Genomic DNA, 24,428 nt, shown 5'->3' with positions numbered 1-24,428 from the left:
GTGTTGAAGGAATGCAGGTGCAGAATGTGGTAGAATACTTTGGTAGTGCTTCTTGCTATGTTCTGTACCTTATCTCGAAATACCATGTCCTTTTAAAGTTCCTTTTGTTGGGGTGGAGTGGCTCTTCAGGGTTCAAAGTTGGTTGTTCTTTGATCTTGAAGGCAAAAGTGAAGCCTTGATACCTCAAGAGGAAGACCTTTAACAGCACTGGACCAGAGTGAGCAAATTTTAAGTGTCCCTCGGATAATACCCAAAGTTTGTGTGTAACTGTTCTGTGTTGTCTCTGCTCCCAGCCCTGGCAGCAGCAGTAAAGCTGGAGTACTAGAGCTTATTCTTTACATTCCAGCATCTGTGGGGAGCCAGGAGGAGCAGGGCAAAAACTTGAATAGCCCCCACTTGCCCTGGCTGGGAAGGGAAGTCTGGAAAACTTGGGCAGTCACAAAGCTGATCTGCCCTGCTGTTAGCAGGGCAGGAATGGTGTAATCAAGGAACTGGTTTTAAGAGCGGGCAGGAATGAAATGAAGTTCAGACTTTATCATTGAAGCTCTTCTTAATATCTGTTGATTTACAGTGCAAGTTACTATTCTCCTAGCAGGAATATTGCTTTCTTTTGGGCCACTAGCCAGTAGGAAACTGTATTTGTGAGGTGAGTGGCTAGCAGTCTTAGATTTCTACAGACTATTCAACTAATTTTTAAAATAACAGTTTCTAGCTCTTGGGAGTACAGGTCAGAAACACTAAAATAAGGATCAGCTGCTGCAGAGCTCAGAAAAGCTCTTTGTTAGTCTGGATCTGCAGACTGACACTTTTGCAGCGCAGCAGTAGCCAGCCACTGCTTTCTCGCACTGCTGCTTTTGAGAGTCCTGTGGCCAGCAGTGAAATGAGAACAGTGTGAGGGGCACGGTCATTGGCTTACCTGGAGCCTTAGCATAGGTAGGCAGAGGAAATATGCATATGTAATAGCCATTTAATAGTCAATATAAAATGCGTATGTATAAAATACAAATGATATTGCATGTGGGATGGGGGAGGAGCAGCTTCTTTCCCAGGGTAAGAAAGGAATTGAAGTTGTGTTTTTGCCATTATCTTTTTTCTTTTTTAATTGTTCATTTACGTGGCTCCCTCCTGGGCAGCTAATTTTTGCAGGTGTAATTGCGCTGACACAGTTTTTTGGCTACATGATGACCTGTGTAGGAGAAAGGATCTCTTTAAGGAAAGGAACATACAAGCACCTTAGCATAACACAAGGGACAGTGTGGGGAAGGAACTTGGGGTTTTCCTCCCTGCAATGAGGAGAAAGGAAGGTGCTTGCTTCTTAAGAATGAAACCACAACCTTATTCATCTTCTATCAGTCAGAACAGATATTTCCTTTTTCTGTGAAGTTCTTGAACCTGCCTGTCTACGTCCTCCACCGGTGTCGCGCCTGAGCACCCTGGAAATGTTATCACGTTGATCTTCACAGTGCTTCAGGTAGTCTGAAGTCAATGTGTGGGATTTGAGACCAGGAAGAGGGTTAGTGGTGTAGATGGGAGATATACCCTGTAGGGTTTGTTTGAACATAACATTTGCACAAGATTAAATGGAGCCATAAGATGAAATCCACTTGAAGTGCCAGAGCAAGTTAGGATTTGTCTATATTGGTGAAGGTGTACAACGCTTTCTAGCATGTGGTAGCTAGTCTAGATCGTGCCCCTTGTGTAGACAAGTTACTGCCTCCTCATTCAGTTATCTGGGAAAAGCCTGTTCTTTGCTGGAGACACTTAAGGGAAAACTACAGCTGGCTCTGCTTCCCTGAGTGTTTTGCAATATTTAATGAGGCAGGGTGACTGTTACTTGCCTCAGCTGAGAGTCTGGAAGGCTATATAAGCCTATCCTCCCTCCTCAAACACCACCCCATGCCCACCCACCCCCCCCTTCCAATTTTATAACCGTCTTTGGCAGTTTTAATTCCTCATTCTCAAAAAGTCAAGAGCCTCAGTGCTGTGTCTGTAGTAAAAGTGCCCCATGGTTCAGCAGCTCTGATGTAGCTCTGCCACTTCAGTCTCCTTTGGATTTCCTGTCCTTTTTACAGCCCTGGTTCCCAAGTGTAGATGTTGGCAGGTCCATAAAAGGATGCTAAAAGGAGTAGGCAGGGATGTTATCCTCCAGCTCCAGTTGTAGGTGCTGCAAGGGGAATGTGTGGACAAGGGGAAGGAACCATAAAATGTCCACAGTGTGTTGTCCCTAAATAGCATCTCACTCTGTCACTGCTGGAGACAGGCTAGTGGGCTGGATGGACATTGGTCTGACATAGCAAAGCTGCTCACCTCATGCAGTGGAGCGCAGGCCAGGTGTGTAAACTGGGTTTTGAGTAGCCAGATGATTAAAATACTGGTCAATGTAAATACTATTTGTACAGTTTCTCAAGATTGACTGCCTTTTCTTGCAAAACATGGTAAGGAAATACTGTTACTTTGTTTTCATTGGAGCAATTTGAATGGAATCGCTATTTTCATTCCTTCTTCTGTGCTAACAGTATGCCATAATTTGTTTTCAGCTTGGGATGTCAGTTCTTGTATGGCTTGGCCTGAAACCTTAGGGTTTTTTATTAGTGTAAAGATTTCTAATCTAAATTCAGAATGTTGTTCAGAACTTGTTGGAAAGAATGGTGAAGTGACATAGAATATGCATCTCATTATTCAGATTTCACAGAGAATATTTCCTATAATCAATGCTGGCTGGTGTCAGAGTGACTTTTTTTGAAGCTGGGTGACTGAAGTCAGCTAACACTGTCTAGTAAGTGACTGAAAAGGATGTTTAAAGTGTTTTAACTTCAGGCAACTCTTTTGGGAAATTTGGACACTTAAATGTTTGTGCAAGGCTTTTCAAAATTTTAGCAGTATTTTTTTTAATGGCCAGAGGCTGTTGTAATGTCACTGCCACACAACTGTGTGACAAGCAGATATAATGCAAACCAGGTTTCTGATGTCTTTCTGCATGTAGACTTTCTGATCTTTAATGAAAGATGAGCTTATAGGGTTTCTTTGTTCTACCCAGCTGCCTGTTTATTTTCGTGAAATTTGTGGAGGTCTCAAACACATGAAGTTCCTCATCCCCTGTCAAATTTGGCTGAAATTAGCCAAAGGGGTTCCAAAGTTCTATAGGGAAGGAAAGAAAGGACATGCACATGTGCATACAGGGTATCATTCCATAAATTTCATTTCATGCTAAGAACACATGCGATATAACAGAACAAAAAGCCTTTTACTGTACTGCATTTCACGCTCTAATGGAGTTCTGCGTCATCTGCAGCATGAATAGCAACGCATGATGCTGGAGGCTGAGCTGGATTTTGATGTGGTCAGGGTAGCGGGGAAAAGATGTCAACAGGCAATGCAGCAGCTCCTGCTTACAGTGTATCTTGCTCTAGAGGACTTCCAGTTTTATGCTTAAGCAAATGTCAGGCTTCATGTTTTTTCCCTGCTGCAGTATGGGCCAGTTTGGTTATGGAAGAGCAGTCGATCACCCTGCTGTGGCTCACTGACTTGCGGGGAGGTGAACCCTGTGTTGTCTCAGGGCTTACCTGTTACTCTCTTTATCTTCAGAGGAGATACTCACACATACAGCCCTGGGCAAATCCGATGCTCAGCAACGATCAGGTAGGGGAGGACAGCTAATCTGTTTAAAAATACTAAGTCCTGAAGAAACTTCTGTTCATTTTGCTGTAGCATTTAAAGGCTATTGAAACTGAGAATTGAACAGCAAAAATAGACACTCTGTTTCACCTACAGCAAACCAGACTTGGCTTGGAAAGTAACGAATCAAACTGGTGGAGGGAGCTGATGATATACAGTAGAAGGTACTGTGTGAAGCCATTGCTGCAGCAGGGACCGGGCTGCATGTCTGGAGTCTACCCCCAGCAGGAAGGCTGCCCAGCTGCCCGCACATCTCCTGGCTCTCGGCTGGGCTGGTAGCCATTTAGCCACTCTAGGGCAACCCCAGTAGGAGGGCTGTGAGACCGTGAAACAGGATGCTTGGGTGGGATGAAATGCACCTTTGACTCCCCTGAGTTTTAGGGGTGACAGTCATTTTCAAAAAAACCAACACCCCCACACCCTCCAAAACAGTGATAAATCAGTTTTTAGTTTTGTGAGGAAATGGGTTGTGTTTAACCTTCAGCAAGGATTGAGGTCTGAAAGTCCTAAATAGGTGTGTCTCTGTGTAGCACTGAGAAAAGCGTATAAGCTTTCCCAGCATTCCCTACAGACTAATTTAGGCAGCTTTCCTCCCAGACAGATGGCAATTGAAGATTACCATCAGAGATAATTAGCTTTCCTCATGTATAGGTAAGGAAATGAAGGTGCATAATTCAGGGCTATGAACTCCACTGTAGGCAGAACACCCACTAAAGGTTAGCACTGCAATATGGGCTGTTGTGTCATTTTTTAGCTGTCTATATGCAGAAGTATGTAAATGAGCTTGTGCAAACTCTTCCATAAGAAGCTGAGTTCCCTTACAGCAACTAAGAGTTGCTCTGTGAACAATTCCAGTTCTCTTTTTTTTCATCTTTTAGCCTGCTCCTTTCTCCTGGGTTTTTATTGTGAATTTGATTTCAGCTTTGTCTAAGGAAACATGTAATTAATGATACTCTGAATGCTGAAGTCAGATACAACTACATATTTGTTCCCCTTGGAAAGCTCATTACCTTACAAATAATTTTTTTTTTTAAACACATATAGACTTACTTGCAACCTTTCCCATTCAGAAAAGGTGTCAGTACTGCATTAAATGTTCTTCAGGACTACATTTTTCAACTATGCTATGTATTTCATAGCTCTTAAAATCCTCAGGATAAGCGCTGTTTGAATATTGTATGTAGTAGTTTTTCCTGTATTTGCATTTAAGAAATGAAACAAAGCATGGAAAGCCTTTAGGGGTTCAGATACAGGCTCTGCTGCAACCTGTACAGCAGTTCTTTGTTAGCTGAAAAACATTTTATGTCCACAAAGCATTCTCATAGTTACAAAGTTGCTCATTGGAGCTTTTCTTTTTGTATTTTGTGGTGGTGTTGTGAATAATATTTTTTGAGCTTTAGTGCTAAGAAAACAAAGCTACATGTAAAGAGGCTTTCAGAAGGCTTCTGAAAATAGCCTTAATATTTACAATATTTGAGCTTTTCCAGTTTGGCACTGTCAGTTTGGGTTTAGCTTTCTTACAGTAGTTAGCAGTTACGGTGTGTATACCGATTAATTTTCAAGATCCAAAGGCAATGTGAATGTATTCATTGCAATGCTGAACTGAGAACACTGGAAATGGAAAACGTTATCGGAGAAGCTGCTCAAACTGATGGTGTCCTACAGCTTCCTCCTGAGCTGGCAAGATCACTGCCTTGGGAAACCTCCAAGACTTAGTAGTAGTGTTGGGTAAGTGCTAACACTTAGCTCCATTTTCCTCCCTCCCTGAATTAATTTAGCTTTACACTTTTCACTGACTTGTTTTGCTGCATTCCTGAGAATCCCAGAGCTCTCCATTGCACACATGCATCCCAGCAGATTGACTCGCAGAATCTGCTGTTGGGGTGAATTCCTGAATTCCATCTCAAGCAGCTGGGGGGTTTGGAGGGGTTTTATTTAGTGTTTGTGGGGTTTTTTTGTTGTTTTTTTGTTGTTTTTTTTTTGGTGTGTGTGTTTGTTCTTGTTTTTTCTTAGCAGTTGGGGCAAGATAGGGAGCAACACAGCAAAAATCAGTGAACAGAATATGTTTGGGTCTCTGGCTACAGATGTGCTTTGCATTTAAATGAAAGTTAAACTTCAGATTTGTGTGCTGGTAGGAGCACATTCCCACCTATTTGTTGGGCCTCTTAATTCACACAAACCTGCGTAACGTAACTTGTTGCTTTTTAAAATATGGGGACTAAAAGCTCTGGTAAGAAGAACTGTGGCATCAGATGATGGCAGTCTAGGCATATTTGTACTTAATCATGACTGGGGCTTGCAAATAGTGCTGTGAAAATTAATCTTACAAAAAGCACTCGTGTCTCTTTAAGGGACAGATTCTGACACCAGTAGAGATCAGGACTTACACTGTTGTGACTAAGCAAGAAGTTAGTCGGATTTACTGTGATGTAGATGGGGAGCCTTTCATTCTCCAGGTGCTGGTAGTGAAGCAAGTAAATTAGCCCTGTCAGTTATATTAAAAAAAAACCAAACCCAAACAAAAACCCAAACCCATTATTCCCTCTGCCCTTGAGACCCCTAATTTTGCTTGTGAGTGGTTTGTGGGTTGTTTTTGTGATTTATTTTAGCCTAGGGTTGAGATTATTCCTTTACTTTCTCCAAGCTGACTGGTAGATTTAGTTTCGTTATTCCCAGCCATTTTTGTGAGAGCTGAGGTTAAATCACTAGCTCCAAAACAGTCAGAGTTGTGTGTTTTAGATATCCTAGGCTTTATCAGAAGACAAAGTGTGTCTTGTTTTAAGGAGAACTTAATGCTGTATTGAATGTGCACATATAATACAGATAAAATGTTCTGGTTGGACCTTTATTTAGATTGATAATGGTTTCTGGGTGGAAAGAAATGGTGAGCTGATAAGTTTTGTAACTGAACTGTTTTGAAACCTGACTGATTTGGCTAGTTCCAGCCTTTTCTCCTTCTACTTTTTTCCAATCTTTTCTCTCTGGGAGACCTAAGAAGGATTGTTCATTTGACCTCGAGCCTCTGACTCTGCAGGCACTCATGGAGAAAGAACAGTGGGTGTAAATGAGTGAGTAATATTGTAGTGGGATGTATATCTTTCTACGGATAATTTTCTGTTTTCTCAAGCATTGTGTAGTATGTGTGATGTCTGTTGTTTATAAAGTAGGTGAAGAAGCAAAACACCTCAATGCAGTGATACTCTTTTCCTTCAGGAAGAGCAGCTCAAATGGACAGAAACCTTTTCAGTTATGCAAGTCAAGATATGAGGAGAAAATAACTTGAACTCTGACCCCCAGAACATGTTACATGGCTTATTTATTTCAGTCTTTATGGAAGAAGAGCTGAAGGGAGAGGGGAGACACAGGCTGAGAAGGAACAGTGTTGTCACCGCAGTATGCAGGAGGAGCTGTGTGGATTTATAGCACCTGTTCTGTATGTATTTTGTTCTATCATGTATTAAACCGACACCTATGATGTGTAATATATAAATAGCAGCCCAGCTCAGGCTGGCTAAAGCTTTAAAGGTTAATCTGGGCGAGTACAACAGGGCTGGAAGAAATCTTTCAGCTAAGGCTGTGTTACTGAATTTGTGATTTTTTTTTAATGTAATTTTTTTAAAGGCATAGTTAGAGCTGGATTTGTGGTGTTTGCTTTGATTAAAGCTTTGGGAGTTGAGGAAGCAGAGCTATGTGTGCTCAGCTCATACCTTCTTTGGACTTCGCATGCACAGGTTACCTTTTGACTAAACCCAAAGTAGTTGTTTTTGTGCTGCGCTGCATCTCTGTGGCTGCTGGGCATGGCAGTAATTGCTGGTCTGTGTTCAAGTGCACTGGAGGAAGAAAGAGTTAAAAAATGTGTCTTGGGGGAGGCCTGTGGAGGGACAAGACAGGGAAAGCATATGGAAATGTATGTTTCCAACTTCTGTGCAGCTTTGCGTAAATTGTCCACTTCCTTCTAGTCCTCATCTCAAGACACAAAAGCAGGCAAGAAGCTGAGGCTGTGGACTTGATGTTATTCTTGATCGTAATTGCAGGCGAGGTTTCTGGAAATGTGTGATACTTAGAAAGCACTGGTTAGATGAGAATCCAGTAGTTGTTATTGTTCCTCTTCAACTCAAAGCCACAAGTTGTATTTGGATCTACCCAGGCCTGACTTTTAAACTCAAGTTAGAAGTGTTTAACTGTGCTACAAAAAGTGTGTCCATTGTAGGAATGAGCCCCAAGCCATTCTGGAACATAGGGAATATTGTTTTCTATCTTGGAGGGGAAAATAATTAAGAACAGCATTCACCAACTGAGAAATATCAAACCTGCTATCTCTTCCACGCATGCAGTTATAATTGTGTGTTTAAACCATGCGATGGAGCATGCTATAACCTTGACTGGTGCCAGGGATCCGCATTGCACTGTGATAATCTGAGCCAAAGTATTAGTTTGGATCTCAGGGGTGACATAGCAACCCTGTGATAGCCCCAAGCTGGAGGTAACATGTTCTGCCTCTCAGCAGGGCTAATTACCTCTGTGTCAGACAATTGCACTGAATACTGCTCCTATTTGAAGGCCATTTCAGTGATATCTAATGCCTGTGCTCTGTTGTGTTTTGCTCATCAGGGTTTTCTGGCAAGATGCACTGGCTGATGCTTTGTACTCCTGATTTGCATCCGTGGAGCTAGTATTTGGTGTCAGTATAAGTGACTTAAATTTTGCATTGGTAGGCCCAAAAGTGGTATCTCTGCTAAACAATGCACATCATTGATTGCAGTACTTCTGAGAACAGGATCACAGCAGTTCTTTGCAGCCAAAACAGGGGGGCTGTTTCAGTAAGCTTCAAAAAGCTTGTAGTAACTTGACCTTTATTTGAACACGTGTTCTTGCTGTCTAAGAAACGTTCTGAGTGTGTGCAAGCTCTTTTTTTTTTTTTTTTTTTTTTTTTTTCCTCTGACCTTTTCATTTTTTCTGTTCCTGCCCCCACTCTGGGGCACATATAAAAGCTCCTGAGTGCTCAGGTAGAGGGAGGGAAGAGGAGTGAAAAAGGAATTATACTACTGAACAGATGATACTACACTAGCTAAAAAGGAGGTAAGAACAAGAGTGTCTGAGCGTGGTGATGAGACTGTAAGAGTAAGTCAGGACTTGCAGGCCTTTTGCAGCTTTTGCCAAACTCTCCCTGTTGATGTCATGTCTTCCTGGAAGGCTACAAACTTGTTTTTTTTCGTATCGTGCCTGAAATGTTGAAGGGCTTAGGTTTGGCTAGAACAAGCCACCATACCCGATTTCTTGTGTTTAAAGGTGGTAATGGGAATGAGGTGAGAGCGCAGGGCTGGAGATGAAGGTTTGGAGGAGTGTGGGTGCTGTGTTGCCTGTTATGCCCAAGACCCAGAGATAAACTGTGCTCATTCCTGTGCCTGCAGCCTTCTGGAAGGGAGCTAACCTCCCTCTTCCACCAGCTGTCCTGCCTAGGTAAATTAGGATTGCAGGGAGTGAAAATACAATAGATTTGACTGGACTCAGATTCTTTATCGATACCTTTTAGCCAAAGGATATGCCTGCATGGGAGGGGTTTCTGAGCTGATAAGTAGGACTGGAGAGTCACACAAGAGGGAAAGTAATGCAGAGATTTTGAAATTTTGGACAGGAGCAAACTGAAATGGCAATTGTCAATGAAAGATACTTAAGTTGCTTTTCCTCCTTGCTTGACCTGGCTGATGGGCATGTTCTGTTGAGGAGCAAAATACTGATGTCTATACTTGAAAGACAAAAATGGAATAAAATAATCAGGAACTGTCCACAAAATTATAAATGTATTGCTGTCTTTTCTGGTACAGAATAGGTTTCACCATTAGCAGGATGTTGAAAGGGAGGGAGGCAAGCATTTAGGCCCAAAACCAAATCTGTTAACTCTTGCAGCCTGTCCTCAATTACTGTGCAGCTGCATAAAAGGTCAAAGGTGGACACAGCTCTAGTCTACATCTCTTTGCAGTAGATTAATGTCAGCAGAGGCTACATTCCTGGCTGTAGTAGTTGAGAAAAAACAAGGGTTGACTAAATCTACTGAACATCACTACTACTGTGATACTGATGACCATGAGCCAGCAATATGCCCTTCTGGCCAAGAAGGCCAATGACATCCTGGCGTGTATTAGAAGGGATGTGATCAGTAGGTTGGGAGAGGTTCTCCTCCCCCTCTACTCTGCCCTGGTAAGACTGCATCTGGAATATTATGTCCGGTGCTGGACCCCTCAGTTCAAGAAGGACAGGGAGCTGCTTGAAAGAGTCCAGCGCAGAGCCACAAAGATGATTAAAGGAGTGGAACATTGCCCTTATGATGAAAGGCTGAGGGAGCTGGGTCTCTTTAGCTTGGGGAAGAGGAGACTGAGGGGTGACCTCATTAATGTTTATAAATATGTAAAGGGTGAGTGTCAGGAGGATGGAGCTGGGCTCTTCTTGGTGATGGCCAATGATAGGACAAGGGGCAAGCTGGAGCATAGGAGGTTCCACATTAACATAAGGAAAAACTTTTTCACTGTGAGTGTGACAGAGCACTGGAACAGGCTGCCCAGAGAGGTTGTGGAGTCTCCTTCTCTGGAGACATTCAGAAACCCGCCTGGATGCGTTCCTGTGTGACCTACTCTAGGTCACTCCAACCCCTAACATCCTGTGATTCTGTGATACTAAATCTGCTGGACATCATTGCTTGTTGTTGAGTACTTAGAGAAAAGAATATCTTGCTATTTCTTTTCAGGTCTTCTGCAGTAGTTGGAGAAATGGGAAATGTTAGAGGAAACACTGGAAACGTTCCTTAACAAAGAGAAGATGTCTCTGGAGGAAGACCATCTTTTTTTCCACAGTTACCAGACTGCTGTGGAAGTAAATGGCTAGTTCAATATGTACGTGGAGAGGAAGAAGGCTCCAGTTTTCGTAGTCACCAGCCTTTGCCTCTCCTGCTTATCGCCTCATTGAAAGAGATTAGGGCAGAAAGAGTCTGAAACGTCTTCTCTGCCAGTGCAGGAAAAATCTTTAACTGCTGGTAAAGATCATACCTGTGGTGTGATGATGGAAGTCCCCAATGACATTTTGATACAGCAAAACCTTAGTCTTTTGGTGTCATAGTTTGTGCGGGCCTTCAGGAACAGAAATCACTGTTTTGGTTTTGTGTGGGGCAAGGCAGGTTAGCAAGGATCTTTTCTAATTAAGATGCCATTAGACTTTCACTTCAAAACTGAGTCACTATTGTCAGAGAGCTAGAAATGTAGCTTTGATATGATAATCCAATATATCTGCTCTCCTCATTTAAACTTAGTATTTCTGAGGACTTCTGTTGCTTAATAAACTAAAATTGAAAGGACCGTTGGAAATGAAAAAAATTAAGGAGTGTGTGAGGGAAAGCACTAGACTGACTCAGCCACTTTGGTACCTTTAAGACTGCTGCAGTGCTATTGTATTGTCTGCTACAGCATTTCCTTGAAAGGGAGAATTACTGAGCTATGCATGTACTTAGAGCAAGAACTGGAAGAGTTAATGACGAATAGTGTATAGATTTGGCAGAAGAAATATCTAAATATGTGCCATAATAGGCTCATGATTTAGCAGCTTGAGACAAATGATGACAAGAGAAAACTCCCTCCTTGGTTGTCCTTTTGCTGCCTAGTTGTTCCACCAGGTGTGCGCTACATCCTGACTAAAACAAAGCAGTGCTGTGGGACTGTTGATCACAAGCAAGCCCACAAAATACTGACTGTCTTAAAAAAAATCTTGTTTCTTTTTAAACTTTTTGGTAGTTTTTAATGGTTTTTCCCCCTGTCCCTTTAAATTTCACGATCCACTCAAAGCATGTTCGTTCCTTCCCCACATCTACAAAGGCTAGCAATTTGAGGTCTGAGTGAGCTGAAATTTTCATGCTGTTGGTTAATTGCAGCAGCAAGAAGTTAAACTGTCACAAGACTAGGTATGGAGCTAAGACTGTTCTAAGATGAATAGTATTTAATTTAGTAGTAACCACTTTTTAGTTAAATATTTGTTAACTATTTATTTTGTAAAGCACCTTTGACTATTACTAAGGTGAACAGAAGGAAAGGCCTCCTGCATTATGTTATTAACAACCTAATTTTAAGCAAGAAAGCAAAAGGAAGTCTTGCAAGCTTTATGAAGAAAGGTGATTGTAGCATGGTCATGTGATTGTCCAGTCCAACAGCTATAGTCTCCTGTGCGATTATTTTATTCTGTGGCATGACTGCGTATGTAAAGTTGAAAGATAAACAGAGGCTATGAGGTAGTGGCTCATATCAGATAGCACACTACATGCAGCTCTGACAAGGACGTTAGTTCCCTACTTACAACAAGGGAAGAAAAAATTAGCCTCTGGGCTTATATAGCTAATTTGTCATACACCCAAAGGCATCTCTGTTGTGGGTTGGTGGGAGCTGAGGTGGACCCATCTGTCCATAGGAGATGCAGGCTGATCTCTGAGGTCTCTTAATACCATACGTAAGAGTCTGTTTTGTCTAATTCTGTAATCGTAGCTCCTGTTGCTTGCTTACTTTCAGAAAATCGACCAGCTAACACCATGAGTGTCGGGCGTTGCCATGCTGGGTTCCTCACTGCTTTCATTGTGTGGGGTCACTGTAGGCTTTTTAGAAAGAGGAGGCAATTGAATAGTTGGAGTTCTGGCTTTGTCCTCCTTGTTTCACTTAACCTTAACTGACCTTGACCTATGGGCATCATGACCTCTGTCAGTCAAGTTGATGGGCTTACATCAAGATGCTGGGCCTTGTGTTGTGATAAGCTGGAACAGGACTGTCATTTTACAGCTGAACTGTGTCTTCTCAATTGCCTATTTTCTTGCACCTTTGACTGCAATATTTGCATCGTAAGAGTTTGTTTTCCTTTGATTAACTTTCTGTAACACTCAGCTATTTTAAAATAGGAAGGGAGAGCTGGAAAATGCTGTCAACATTAAAAATACACCCAGAAAAATTTCTTCCATAAACAAGGCAATGGTTCTGTTTACTAAACCAGGTTAAGAAACTCATCACTAAAAAGACTGTCTTTCTTGACTACACAGCTTTCTCTTCAAAGCACTGAATGAAGCCAAGTGCTGGGGGATGGGATAGTCAGAAGACACTTGCATAATTAAAGACCATTTTATGTTCCTAAGAGCTGAGTTGGGTACACCCTTAATGATGCCACATTCTCATGTGTGTGCCAGGCTGAATGTCCTACATAAGATACTGAAAGTTGTTACAGATTCCTTACGATCCTGTTTGAAGGACAATGTTGGCTTATATTCTCTTGTTTTAACTAATTTTTTGCAGGCTGGGTGAGTACCTTTGTACGTAGTTTACAAACAGAAGAATTTTTTTCTCTGTAATTAGCACTGTTATGAACAATATTTTTGTTTTTAAAGACCTTTTATGGGCAGCTTTGCCTTGTCCTTTCTCTGTTTTGTAATTTGTTCTGACTCTTCAGCAAGGTTCTCTTTTACATTGAAGTTAGCAAAATCATCACTTTAATCAGTTGTTAATTTAGCAACTTTATCTGAAGAGCTGGTTCATTATGTTCTGTTTAACTGAAGTTTGCATTGATTGAATTAGGGAGTAGAAGTTAAACAGCTGATTTCCATTTTACTGGGATATTTTAGCAAATGTTTGCAAAGCAGGAGCTGGTAAAATACTGATGATGGGGGACACCCACCCCCCCCACCCCCCCCAAGAGTGCAGTATCTTTTTCAAGTAAATCATAGACTCGTTTAGGTTGGAAAAGACCTTTAAGATCATCAAGTCCAACCATTAACCTAGCACTGCCAAGTCCACCACTAAACTGTGTCCCTCAGCACTGTATCTACACATCTTTTAGATACCTCTAGGGATGATGATTCAACTGCTTCCCTGGTGTCCTGGTTTGTCTGGGATATAATCACAGCCCAGCCATGCTGGGCAGCCCGTCAGCAGTTTTGAGTCAGCCAGGGCAGCTGCCCTGAGTTGGCTACAGGTGCAGCCCATCCCATAATGTCATGGTCATTGTTAAGGGGGAAGGTTTGCTGAGGAAGGGGAGCTCCTGTGGGGTTCCTGCTGGGGTTCTGGCTGAGGTCTCCTGGGCTTCCTCATGCTCCTCCTCTTGGCTTCTCCCTGCTCCTGAGGACTGCTCTCTAGTCGATTGTGACTGCTGCATGTTCAGTTGGCTGAGTATAACTCTATATACCTTTGTTGGTGTTACTGCTGCTTCATTAAGTCTGTTTTCACTTCAATACATGGGTGTCCTCTCCTTTTCCCGATTCCCCTTCCTGGCTGCTGAGGGATCATCTGGTGATAGAGCAACTGCTATAGTTTAGCCCTGGATACAGGCTACATGTAGACACCTAGGCAGCCTGTTCCAGCACTTGACAACCCTTTCAGTAAAGAAATTAAAAATTAAAATTAAAGTAATATCCAATCTAAACCTCCCCTGGTGCAAATTGAGGCTATTTCCTCTTGTCCTATCATTTGTTACTTGGGAAAAGAGACCAACAGCCACCTCACTACAACCTCCTTTCAGGTAGTTGTAGAGAGTGATAAGGTCTCCCCTCAGCCTCCTTTTATCCAGGCTAAACAGCCCCAGTTCCCTCAGCTGCTCCTCATAAGACCTGTTCTCCAGACCCTTCACCACCTTTGTTGCCCTTCTCTGGACACACTCCAGCACCTCAATGTCATTCTTGCAGTGAGGGGCCCAAAACTGCACACAGTATTTGAGGTGCGGCCTCACCAATGCTGACTACAGGGGCACGATCACCTCCCTACTCCTGCTGGCCACATCATTTCTGATACAGGCCAGGATGCTGTTTGCCGCCTTGGCCACCTGGGCACACTGCTGGCTCATGTCCAGCTGGCTGTCAGCCAGCACCCCCAGGTCCTTTTCTGCCAGACAGCTCTCCAGCCACTCATCCCCAAGCCTGTAGCGCTGCTGGGGGTTGTTGTGACCCAAGTGCAGGACCTGGCACTTGGCCTTGTTAAACCTCATACAATTGACCTCGGCCCATTGATCCAGCCTGTCCAGGTCCCTCTGTAGAGCCTTCCTACCCTTGAGCAGATCAACACTCCACCCAGTTTAGTTTGTCTGCAAACTTACTGAGGGAGCACTTGATCCTGTCATCCAGATCACTGATAAAGGTATTAAATGGAACTGGCCCCAGTACTGAGCCCTGAGGAGCACCACCTGTGACCGGCCACCAACTGGATTTAACCTCATTTCACCACAACTCTTTTGGCTCTGCCATCCAGCCAGTTTTTTACCCAGCGAAGAATATGCCTGTCCAAGCCATCAGCAGCCAGTTTCTCCAGGAGAGTGCTGTGGGAAGTAGTGTCAAAGGCTTTACAAAAGTCCAGGTAGACAACATCCACAGCCTTTCCCTCATCCACTAAGCGGGTCACCCTGTCATAGAAGGAGATCAGGTTAGTCGAGCAGGACCTGCCTTTCATAAACCCATGCTGACTGGGCCTGATTACCTGGTTGTCCTGTACCTGCCACGTGATAGCACTCAAGATAATGAGCCAATTTCTGTTAATGACACTTGGCTAAACCCAATAGGTGAGTTTTCTTGTAATGTTCTTGCAGTTTTAGGGAAAGACTCTTAGAAAATTATTGCCGAAACTTAGGTTTTGCTCTAGAAGTTCAGTGTCAAAAAAAATTTGCAGTGACTTTTCAAAAAGAGTTGGAGCTGTAAGGGAAGCAATGTTACTTCCCAAGGAGGGCTGAAAGGTTGAAATTGCAACAGCTGCAGCCTCTGAGTATTTCATCGAGAACAGAGCAGGACAGCCTGGCGGATATATTTAAGGTTCATAGGTCATACCTTGTTCATTGCCTGGCTTTGTTACTGGTAGATGCTGTTAGAACCCTATCTCTGGCCCTGCAGTTAAACTCCTGTGACGGCTATTGGGGGGGTGGGGGTAGAAATAAGGAAGTGTTACCTTCACTTTAAAAATATAGATATGTGAGTAGGGGTTTATGCATTGTGTGCATTGAGCCTGCTTACCATGATGGGGGGAGAAGTGAAGATAATAGAAGGATACAGCTCTCGAGTAAACTTCCACAGTAACTTGTGGCCAGAATGGTTAATTTGGACTTTCACAAGATTAGGCAACAACAGTTCATTCATAGTTACTGAAAGGGCAGCTCGGTGTGTTAGACGTGAGCAATGCAGAACTTGCTTTCCAACCCAGCGTGTCTTGCCAGATACATGAGCTTCTGATATTTTTTCTGGTTTTCTTTTACTAGGCTGTGCAATGAGGTGAAAACTCTGTTTGAAAAATAAATATTTTCTTTGCTGTTTCTCCGTAACATAGTGAGTTCCACAGACTGCGTCCTAACTTCTCTTCCTGGCTTTGCGATGTGTGCAAATAGCATTTTTCTGTCACTTGAGCAATGAAGGCTGACCTGTGTCAGGAGCTGGAGACTGTGCAGGACACGAGGACATAAGCGGACAGCTTCAGTGCAGCTTTAAACGTCCCAACTCAGACTTTAAGAATATTCAGTGATCCTAAAAAAGCCAGTAGCAATTTGCGGCAGCTATTTGTTATGCTTCATCGGCATCAGCCTATCTGCCTCCTGTAAAGTGCCAATGCTCATTTAACTATGTAATTATGGAAACTGATGGTGGTGTGAGAAAGAGGAGAAGTGCAGGTACCTAAAAAGCCAACTTCTCACCCAAGAGACTGGTTTCTTTGGGCTGCCAGTGGACAGAAAGGGGCTCTTACTCTGACGTGCTTCTGGGAGAGCCTGACTTCCTCCTGTGTCTTCAGAGGGAACTTAAGAGTGAGCCTCTTTCAGTGCTTCTGTGCAGATTATGCACGTGTGGTAGGTGCAAAGCAGCGTTTGGCTCCCTGTCACAGGGACTTTGTGTGAGAAATCAAACCAGAGTGATCCCTTGTCAGATTTGTGGTGGAGGAGAATGTCTGTAATAACGATGATTTCCTTTTGTAGGTTTCAAGATGCTTTACAGAAGTTCAAGTTAATAGCATAACTTGGATTTAATTTTCTTGTTTTGTTTTTCTACATTTCAGGTCTACCAGTCATGAAACGAATTCTTTTGTTTTTTATCCTGGCTGCTGCTGTTATGTATGGTATACTGCATGGAAATCTGTGGAGAAATAACCTCTACTGGTATGGTGATGCTTTATTCAATTACAGTGCAAACACCCTCATGGCTGTATGAGAGATGTGGCTGTGAGTTGCTGTGTTGCTGAACAGCTGTTCACAAGTAATCAACCGAAGTGATTTCTACTCGATGTGTGTGTGTTTTGTTGTGTGGGTTTTTTTTTTGTACTGAGAGGGAATGAATGTGATCGTGTTCTGTCCTGTTGTGTCTTCTCTCCTGTCACTTTTAAACCCAGTAGTTGATTTGAGCCTGGTTGTATGGAGAGGTCAGGACCTCAGAGATAGGGGGCCCCTGAGTTTCATGAAAATAGATGTTCAGGTGAGGAGAAGGATCTTATTTGTATGTATCATGTGTCCATATCTCCTCCCACCCCATGTATGTTCAGTGTTAGCCTGTTCCGTTAGATGTCTGCTAAATGTCGTGGAAGAGACCTGCTCCGCACATGGGAATAACTGCAGGTATAGTGGGCACCTTTTAAAAGCTGAAATATATAGAGTGCCAGTGGCAACCTTGTGGGAAGTGAGCCTTCCCTGTCTCCAGGCTGCACGGGACAGGTGGCTTGGGACCCAGTGTGCTTGTCAAAGGAGTTGAGTTTCCATTGCTCTTTGCACAGCTGTGACCAGTGTGTTTGTGTTATGAAGGTAACAGAGATAGCTTTTAAAAGTAGTGATTGATGAGCCTCTATTTGTCTTGTTTATAGCATACAATTGATATGAATGGTTTTCTGTTGTGGTTTCTGTTATAGCAAACCACACTGTTGTGACATTTCCGTTTTTGCAGGATTAGCTTTTATGGACAGACCTCCTCTGTGAGGGTTCCTCCTTCCTATGATACTAGTGGAGTTACCCAGTAAGTTCAGCAGTTGAGTATTTTTGTGGTGGGTTTTTTTTTTGGTTGGTTGGTTGGTTTTGGGGCAGGTGGGAGGGATTGAGACTAAAATCCATAGCCTTTGTCTGTAGGCTCCCTATTCAATTGGTTATTGTACAGCTGTGTCCATTGGCCGTTTCTGTTATGAACACAATTGTAGCATGTCTGGCAGAAAGTAATTTGTCCATGTCATGTTTCCAGTGTTTGGTTAATATTTATGGCCACTTACAGTGACTGTCTGTAACAAGCCATAAATTATTGGAAGGATGTTTGCTTGCAACTTCCGGATTTCTACTATTCTCAGTTATACCTGAATAAATAAGCAGCGATAAGAGGGCAACTTTTGTGGTTAAAATTTAATAAATCAGAGGTGTGGTTCACTTGTGATGTGCAAGTGCATGTATAAGCAGATCTTGTACTAGTAAATTCCCGCAATTAGGTTTGTGGGATTAATGAGTGCCTATACTAAAACTCAAAAGCAGGCCTCTCTTCTGTCTGAAGCCATCCTGCAAAATGCTATCTGTGAGGCTGATGCTGGAAACCGACGAGCTGGCCAGCTAATATATTTCACAGGGTGCTTTCTCAGTATCAGTATTCACCTGACAACTTGAGGTTACCAAAAGCAATTAACCTTAATGGTCTGTTTAGCTTGTGGTTCTAATGTGGTGGTTTCATCCTTCTGTTCTTAATGCAGCCCAGATGCACACTGAACTTTACCCTCCCTTCTGGGCTTCATATTTGTTACTAGTTGGGCTAAATCACCAAGGTGGGAATGTGCTTTGAAGTGTAAGTCTTAGCCTTATTATGAGAGGAATTACTTATCCCCAAAGAATCTCATTTTCCTTGAAGTACCCTATATGGTACTGTCTATTCCCCTCTCCAAACAAGACTCCCCTCTCCCCTCTGAGGAGCACTGTTGATGCTATGTGATATGGCTGCAGGGGTGATTCAGCCTAGGTGTCCAGCTTCTGTGCAGGTGGGTCTACATCTCACATCTGGTTATGGCTGCTTTAAGAGTTGCTGAGCAAGGGACGTTGCAGACCCCTTGGAGCAACACTGTGAGATGAAAGCCTTTGCCAGTAAGAGTATTCGTACCGTGATGAGAAAGATCCGTCTTTATAATACAGAGGTGATCGTGAAAATTCATTGTGGTATTACCTCAGTAATTGGCTTTTACTAATTTGACTTGTCCAAGTTTCCCTACCTTGTTGCTGCTACCCATTCCTGTTCTTGCTATTTGAAATTTGTCTTTTACAGGCTGCCACCTACGACTATGGAGAGAAGGAATGCGCTGGACACTTGTCTCATGAAACCAGCATTTGAATCTTTACTGGGGTGAGTCTTCTGTGGGAAGTTGGGGGGAAAGGAAATGCCGATTGATGTAGAAACAGGCTATTTACATATTCTGGACTGTTTCACATTATGATTAACCTCTGGAAGTATGTCTTTTAGGCTTGGGTTCATTGCTGCTTCTCCTGCTTGTGGCAACACAAATTGTTTAACTTGCCACTGATCATCATCTAAGCAATACCACACAACTAGCTCAACATGCTGGAGTATGTAATGAATAAGCAAATACTTCCTGTTCAGATATTGTAGGTAGTAACAGTGAAACTATTTTAATGATTGGAATACAAGCCTTATTTCACCCCCCCCACCCCCCCGCTATGCCTTTCTGTAAAAGAAGCCTTCAGGTCCAAGACTGGAACTCAGTCATTCTGCTAATAAGAACCTGGACTTAGCTACCAAAAAACCTTAATCTTTTAAGTATTTCTGTAGCAGCCAGAGACCAGAGAAGTTTTGAAATTCTCTTCGTTTTATTTGGAAAGAGGAGTATGAAATGTGCAAAAATTCGTCCGGTTTTTAATGCTATAAGATTCTTCCCCTTCAATGAAATTTTAGTGGAATTTAATTTTAATGAAAGTATTACCCATGGTTTTGTTCCTCTGATAGTATTGTTGAATTGTGTGTAGGTGTCCTCCACTTTAAGGTACTCATAGGAAGCTTCCTTTGTAAAGCAGCAGTCAGATGAAAAAAGGAAGAGCTTCAGCCCAAAACAAAGGAGGTGTCTGGTCACAAAAGTGCATCTGAGAGGTTTTTGAGGTAATACTGGGAGGTTTTGTTGTTAGAAGCACAAGTCTTAAATGAGAAATGAAGGAAGCGCTACAGGACCAGAAGCAGAGAGGCTATATTGTTGGCTTTGTGTTTTAACTGAGCAAACATTGAGTATAGCCCTGAGAAAGCTTGGGAATATGTTTAGGCCAAGGCCTGGCTGAAGGAGTCTTAAAGTGCTGAGCAAAGACACTGTTGCTGCTTTTTTTTGTTGGTGTGGTGTTTTTTTTTTTTTTTTGCGTACAAGAAAACATTAATTCAGTGCTATTATTGTTTTAAAGAACATGGAAGGAACTCAAGTTTGTCCTCCACCACGCAGTTGTGTAGTCTTTGAGTTTGGTTAGCTGCCTGGCCCAGTGAGGTGGTCCTAGGTCCCTCGCTCACAGAGTGTGCCCAGGCTGCCTCTGTGTCAGGCACAGCAGGATAGCCCTAGTGCTGAGCAAGAGGGCAGGAATGGGCTCAGAGGTGCACTATGAGATGCAGGTAGGTGCAGAGCTAGAACAGAGTCTCTTGCATATTTCCATAGCTCCTTTACAGAGATAGTTTGTGCAAGCTGAAGGTCTGGTCTGTGCACTTCAGTAATAGCCTGGGGAGGTTGAAAGGATTTCTAATCTGGCAGAATTATTTTTTGGAAAGGAACCAGAGCTAGAAGAGCTAGAATTAAGAATGTCTTTGCAGTAGGTAAATTATTTATTATGTCTAAGCTTACCAGCTGCTTCTGAACAGCAAAGTAAGTTATTAAATTTAATATGGGTGTTTGATGCATGATGTCTCAAAGTTAGCTGGTCTTGCTTAGTTAACGTTTGGCTTGGTTCTTGATGTGTGGGCTGTGGTGTTTTGTTGGGTTTTTTGGTTTGGGGTTTCTTTTTCCTTTTTACCATTAGTCTTCTGAATATGTAAAGCTTAAACAAATGAGACATTTTGAGAAACTGAAGGGGAGGATTTTTTTAACAGCTATTAATATTCATAATGGAGAAACAAGTCATGTGCTGGCTGTGGGTATTTATCGTCAACACCAGGTTTTCTCCCTGTGACCATATACTTGTATGTTAATGTTTTAATACAAGACCTAGTATACAGGATTGCTACAGAGTCAACCAGTTCGGTGAGTGTGTGCCTACTTAACTCCAAGGTGAAGCCAAGGGCATGGTAGCATGTGATAGGATTGGGTCTGCTGTTCATTTGTTTGGCTTGGCAGTAATACTCTGGACAGTACTAAGAGTCTCTTCCCTGCTGTGAGATAACCCTTGTCTGTGGTTACTATCACCTGCTTTCTTTCTCTGAGTTCATGAAAGTTCTTGTTTTAAAAATTGATAATACTTGAAGTAGGATAGAGAAAGCCTTTTTTAAAAGCAATTGGATGAACTGTTGGCTTATTCAAATACATCATGTGGATTTTTGAAACTTCTTACTTTTTTCCTTCATCAGTGTTGACAAAATATACCCATTCCTGTGCGCTAATGATTTTATCAGCGTAGCGGAGTTCCACGGGAGCAATAAGTTTGAACTACCTTATGGAATAAAGAGAGCAGGTTTGTGTTCCCAATATACCTTGTTTTTATACAGAAATACCTAAATGGCATGTAAAGCCACCTGAATCTCTGGCCCTGGACTTTCCCATTCACTGATGCTGATCCTTTCGGGGGCTATCTAACAGTGACTTTATGGTTTCATTTAGTCCTTCTGACCTGGCATCTTTCTGTTTTTAACAAACAGAACACTGTGTTGGGGTTCCCTCTCTTAGCAGAGAAGCTCCAGAAAGGTGGAAGTGAGGAAGACTGGAGCTTACTCATCTTCCTTTTGTTTGTATGTGGGCCGGAGTGCTAAAGGTATTTAGCTGATGCTTTGCTAGGTGGAATATTAGCTGGGTCAGTGTGATGGGGTTCAATCAACATACCTAAGCCAATCGGGATCCGGAGTCCTACTGAGGCAGAAGTCCCCAGGCTGGGGCAGTTACAGCAGCAAAATTTTCCTTTTACTGAGCTAACTTCTCCCACCAGGGAAGTTGGGTCACTGGGGCTGCAGGGGGTGTTCCCACTGTTGCATGGCTGCTGTACCTGTGCAAAGTGTTTGCCTGCTCGGATCTGCTGCCCACGTTGGTCAGGGCAGAGTAAACAGGGTCAGAGACCCTAAGGGTCTTAGTTGCCCTTTTGGAAAGGGCTGTAAGGTCTCACATCTCAAGAGTTTTTAACACTGAACAGTGCACCTTCCTAGTACCTTGCGGATCTGGGCTTCAGATTCTCGATTTGCCCTCCCATCAGTGTAACAAGGATGGTGCATTTTCCCGCACCTCTCGGGCTGCGGTGAGGAAAAGCACATTTGGGAATGAATTGAGGGCCCACCCCCCACCCCCCCCGTTAGAGGCATGTTGAGTGTCCAGCAGGCGCTTGCCCACTGAGGGAGGGCTGGGAAGGTGCCTGTGCTCAACTTTGCCAGTACGCACAGGCGGGTTTGATGTCTTCTCCCAAGATATGTAATGCTGTTAGTGTCCCTGGCTGTGCGGCCGCTCGTCTTGGGTCAAGGCTGCTTCTCTTTCAGCTGAAGGTGAGTAGAAGGAAAAACAAAGTCAATTAGGCTGCAGGACTTGGAAACTCTTCCAATGCTTATTTACTCTAACTAAGGTTTGTTTGATACCAATCCCATGCTATTTTCCAACAGGGGAGTGTTGAGCAGGAAAAGCTTCCCAGAGAGGAGCTCTGATAAACCTGAATTTCTTTGGCGTCATTGATTGACCTGTGGCCCTAAATTACAAGTGTTCTTATTTTGAGTTTTTTATGCACAGTGCCTAAAAACTACTGTGTCTGAAAATGCTGTGGTTGGGGTGGCATGCTTATTTTTATATTGAAAAGCACTGAATGTTTTAATTAATCTCCTTTATATTTGCTTTCTAGAGCAATTTTTTCGTTTAGCCCTTTCAAGACTACAGAACTGTGGACTTTCAAATGAAAATGACAGGTGAGATGGTTTATTTGCTACTATTTCTGTTCGTTGCATTTTTAATATTTAATATTTATCTGAAAAGAAATGTCAGTGCTGTTATCCAGAAATTGCTCAAGTTAGCCAAGATCCAGATCTGACTGACAGTGTCTGGGCAATACATAGCTGATTCCAAGATCTAAATAGGTTTGGTTTTAAACACACAAAGCACCAGCATTCAAGAATAATTTTTCTGTGAGGGAGCTTAAACTTAACAGATTTCTTTTTGTAAGTGCGTTAGGAATTTTCTAGCTGAAGGCAGTTCCATCTTCCTGTAGAATCTTTTTATACTTGAGGAAAGTGAAACCACCACTTAAAAATTGAGTGTGATCTGCTCTTTCAAAGTCGTTGGTGTAAGCTAGAGGACGTTTGAGATAAGCAGATGCAAAACAGTGACTGTTTCTATGCAAAAGAAATCTTACGCATATCCCTGTGCCACTGCCTTGGCTGGCCTGCTGCACACCCTTGTTCGTACGTATGCTCAGCTTCCTTTTCCCGTGGGAGACGTAGGCAGCCAGGAAAGGTTGTTCTGGCATTTTGGCAGTAACCAGGGTGTGGCACGGAGCATGCCTTAGATAGCTTGCTTCCCATGTGTTAGATCACCCTGTTTAAATCTCTTGATTAGAAGCCACTTCTGCTGGGAATTTTTGTTTGGTTTTGGAGTGTCTTTCTGTGTGTGTTGTCTTGTTGTTCTGGTTTGTTTGTTTTTGGGGGTGTTTTTGGAAGTATTGTAGTAGGATTGGCAAGTGTACCAAAATCCTATGTTTACCAAGTGATGCAAATGACGTCTTAGAATTTGCAGTCTAGCAAACAGGCTGACAACCTGACATATATTGTGTTAATATGCAGACTTCTTAATAGAGTTGAATGCAAATAATGCTGTGGTTCGCTGTACTTGGTTTTGTTTTTTTAATCAGGGAGATCAAACAGAAGATTATTGCTTCAAGCCAAATGCCAGGATCACATTTTAATTAAACTTGGGTGGAATATTAACAAAATAATTGGTGTTCAAGCCTAAGAATTATCTTGGTTTTAATACCCGTTTTTCCTTTTCTTCACCTGCTGTACTCCCTCCTTTCCCTGTGATTAGTATCTGTTTCTAAGATGTCCGGGTTTACTGTTAAGTTAAGGAGAGGGGGCAAAAAAAAAAAAAAGAGAAACCCCTGTTTTCTATCAGCAGTGTGATAATTGGGGAAATTTATACAGAATTGGCTGACAAAGGCTAGTCTTTTGTCTGGAGTTTGAAGGAGAATGCAAAATGTTGTATTAGAAATTCCCTTAAATCACAAGTTTAGCACCATAAACGTTTTGGCTGTAGACACATTTGCAGTACAGCATAGTAGCTTTTAAATGGAAATGTCTGTGCTATAGATCAAAAGTAAGGTAATTGGTGTTTATCTTTTGAATGTAGGTTCTCTGAGATATAGGTATGTTTAAAGGTTCTGCTTAATTTTCATGAAAGTAATATACTTCAGTGGTACTGAAGCAAAATGAGAACTATTACTATTTAATAGACAGTAGTATAAACAAATCAAATGTACAGTGACTCATACAATATATTTTTTCTAGATCCATCAGGTTTTGTGTATAGCAGTGTTAGGGCATGAATCACTGTAGTATGGAAAAGCTTTTATGTATATATACATTTACCTGGGATACATTGGCTTTTTAA

General features: G+C 42.5%; 1 protein-coding gene across 2 annotated transcripts in view; it reads left to right on the top strand.

The window, feature by feature from the left end:
- The window catches only part of ST3GAL6 (ST3 beta-galactoside alpha-2,3-sialyltransferase 6), a 42,573-nt gene that overhangs the window by 3,621 nt on the left and 14,524 nt on the right, over positions 1 to 24,428 (top strand). Inside the window, exons 2-6 of one of the 2 annotated variants that reach the window (XM_086478195.1) lie at positions 16,707 to 16,806; positions 17,582 to 17,650; positions 18,926 to 19,003; positions 21,209 to 21,312; positions 22,672 to 22,735. In XM_086478195.1, coding sequence (XP_086334321.1) covers positions 16,707 to 16,806; positions 17,582 to 17,650; positions 18,926 to 19,003; positions 21,209 to 21,312; positions 22,672 to 22,735 — 415 coding nt within the window. The remainder of the gene's footprint in view (positions 1 to 16,706; positions 16,807 to 17,581; positions 17,651 to 18,925; positions 19,004 to 21,208; positions 21,313 to 22,671; positions 22,736 to 24,428) is intronic. The other variant, XM_086478197.1, reaches the window with a different exon arrangement.

The sequence above is a fragment of the Leptosomus discolor genome, chromosome 1 (genome assembly GCF_034619465.1).
Source record: "Leptosomus discolor isolate bLepDis1 chromosome 1, bLepDis1.hap2, whole genome shotgun sequence".
Classification (NCBI taxonomy): domain Eukaryota; kingdom Metazoa; phylum Chordata; class Aves; order Leptosomiformes; family Leptosomidae; genus Leptosomus; species Leptosomus discolor.
Note: the sequence above shows the minus strand (reverse complement) of the source record. Positions and strands in the feature narration are given on the sequence as shown.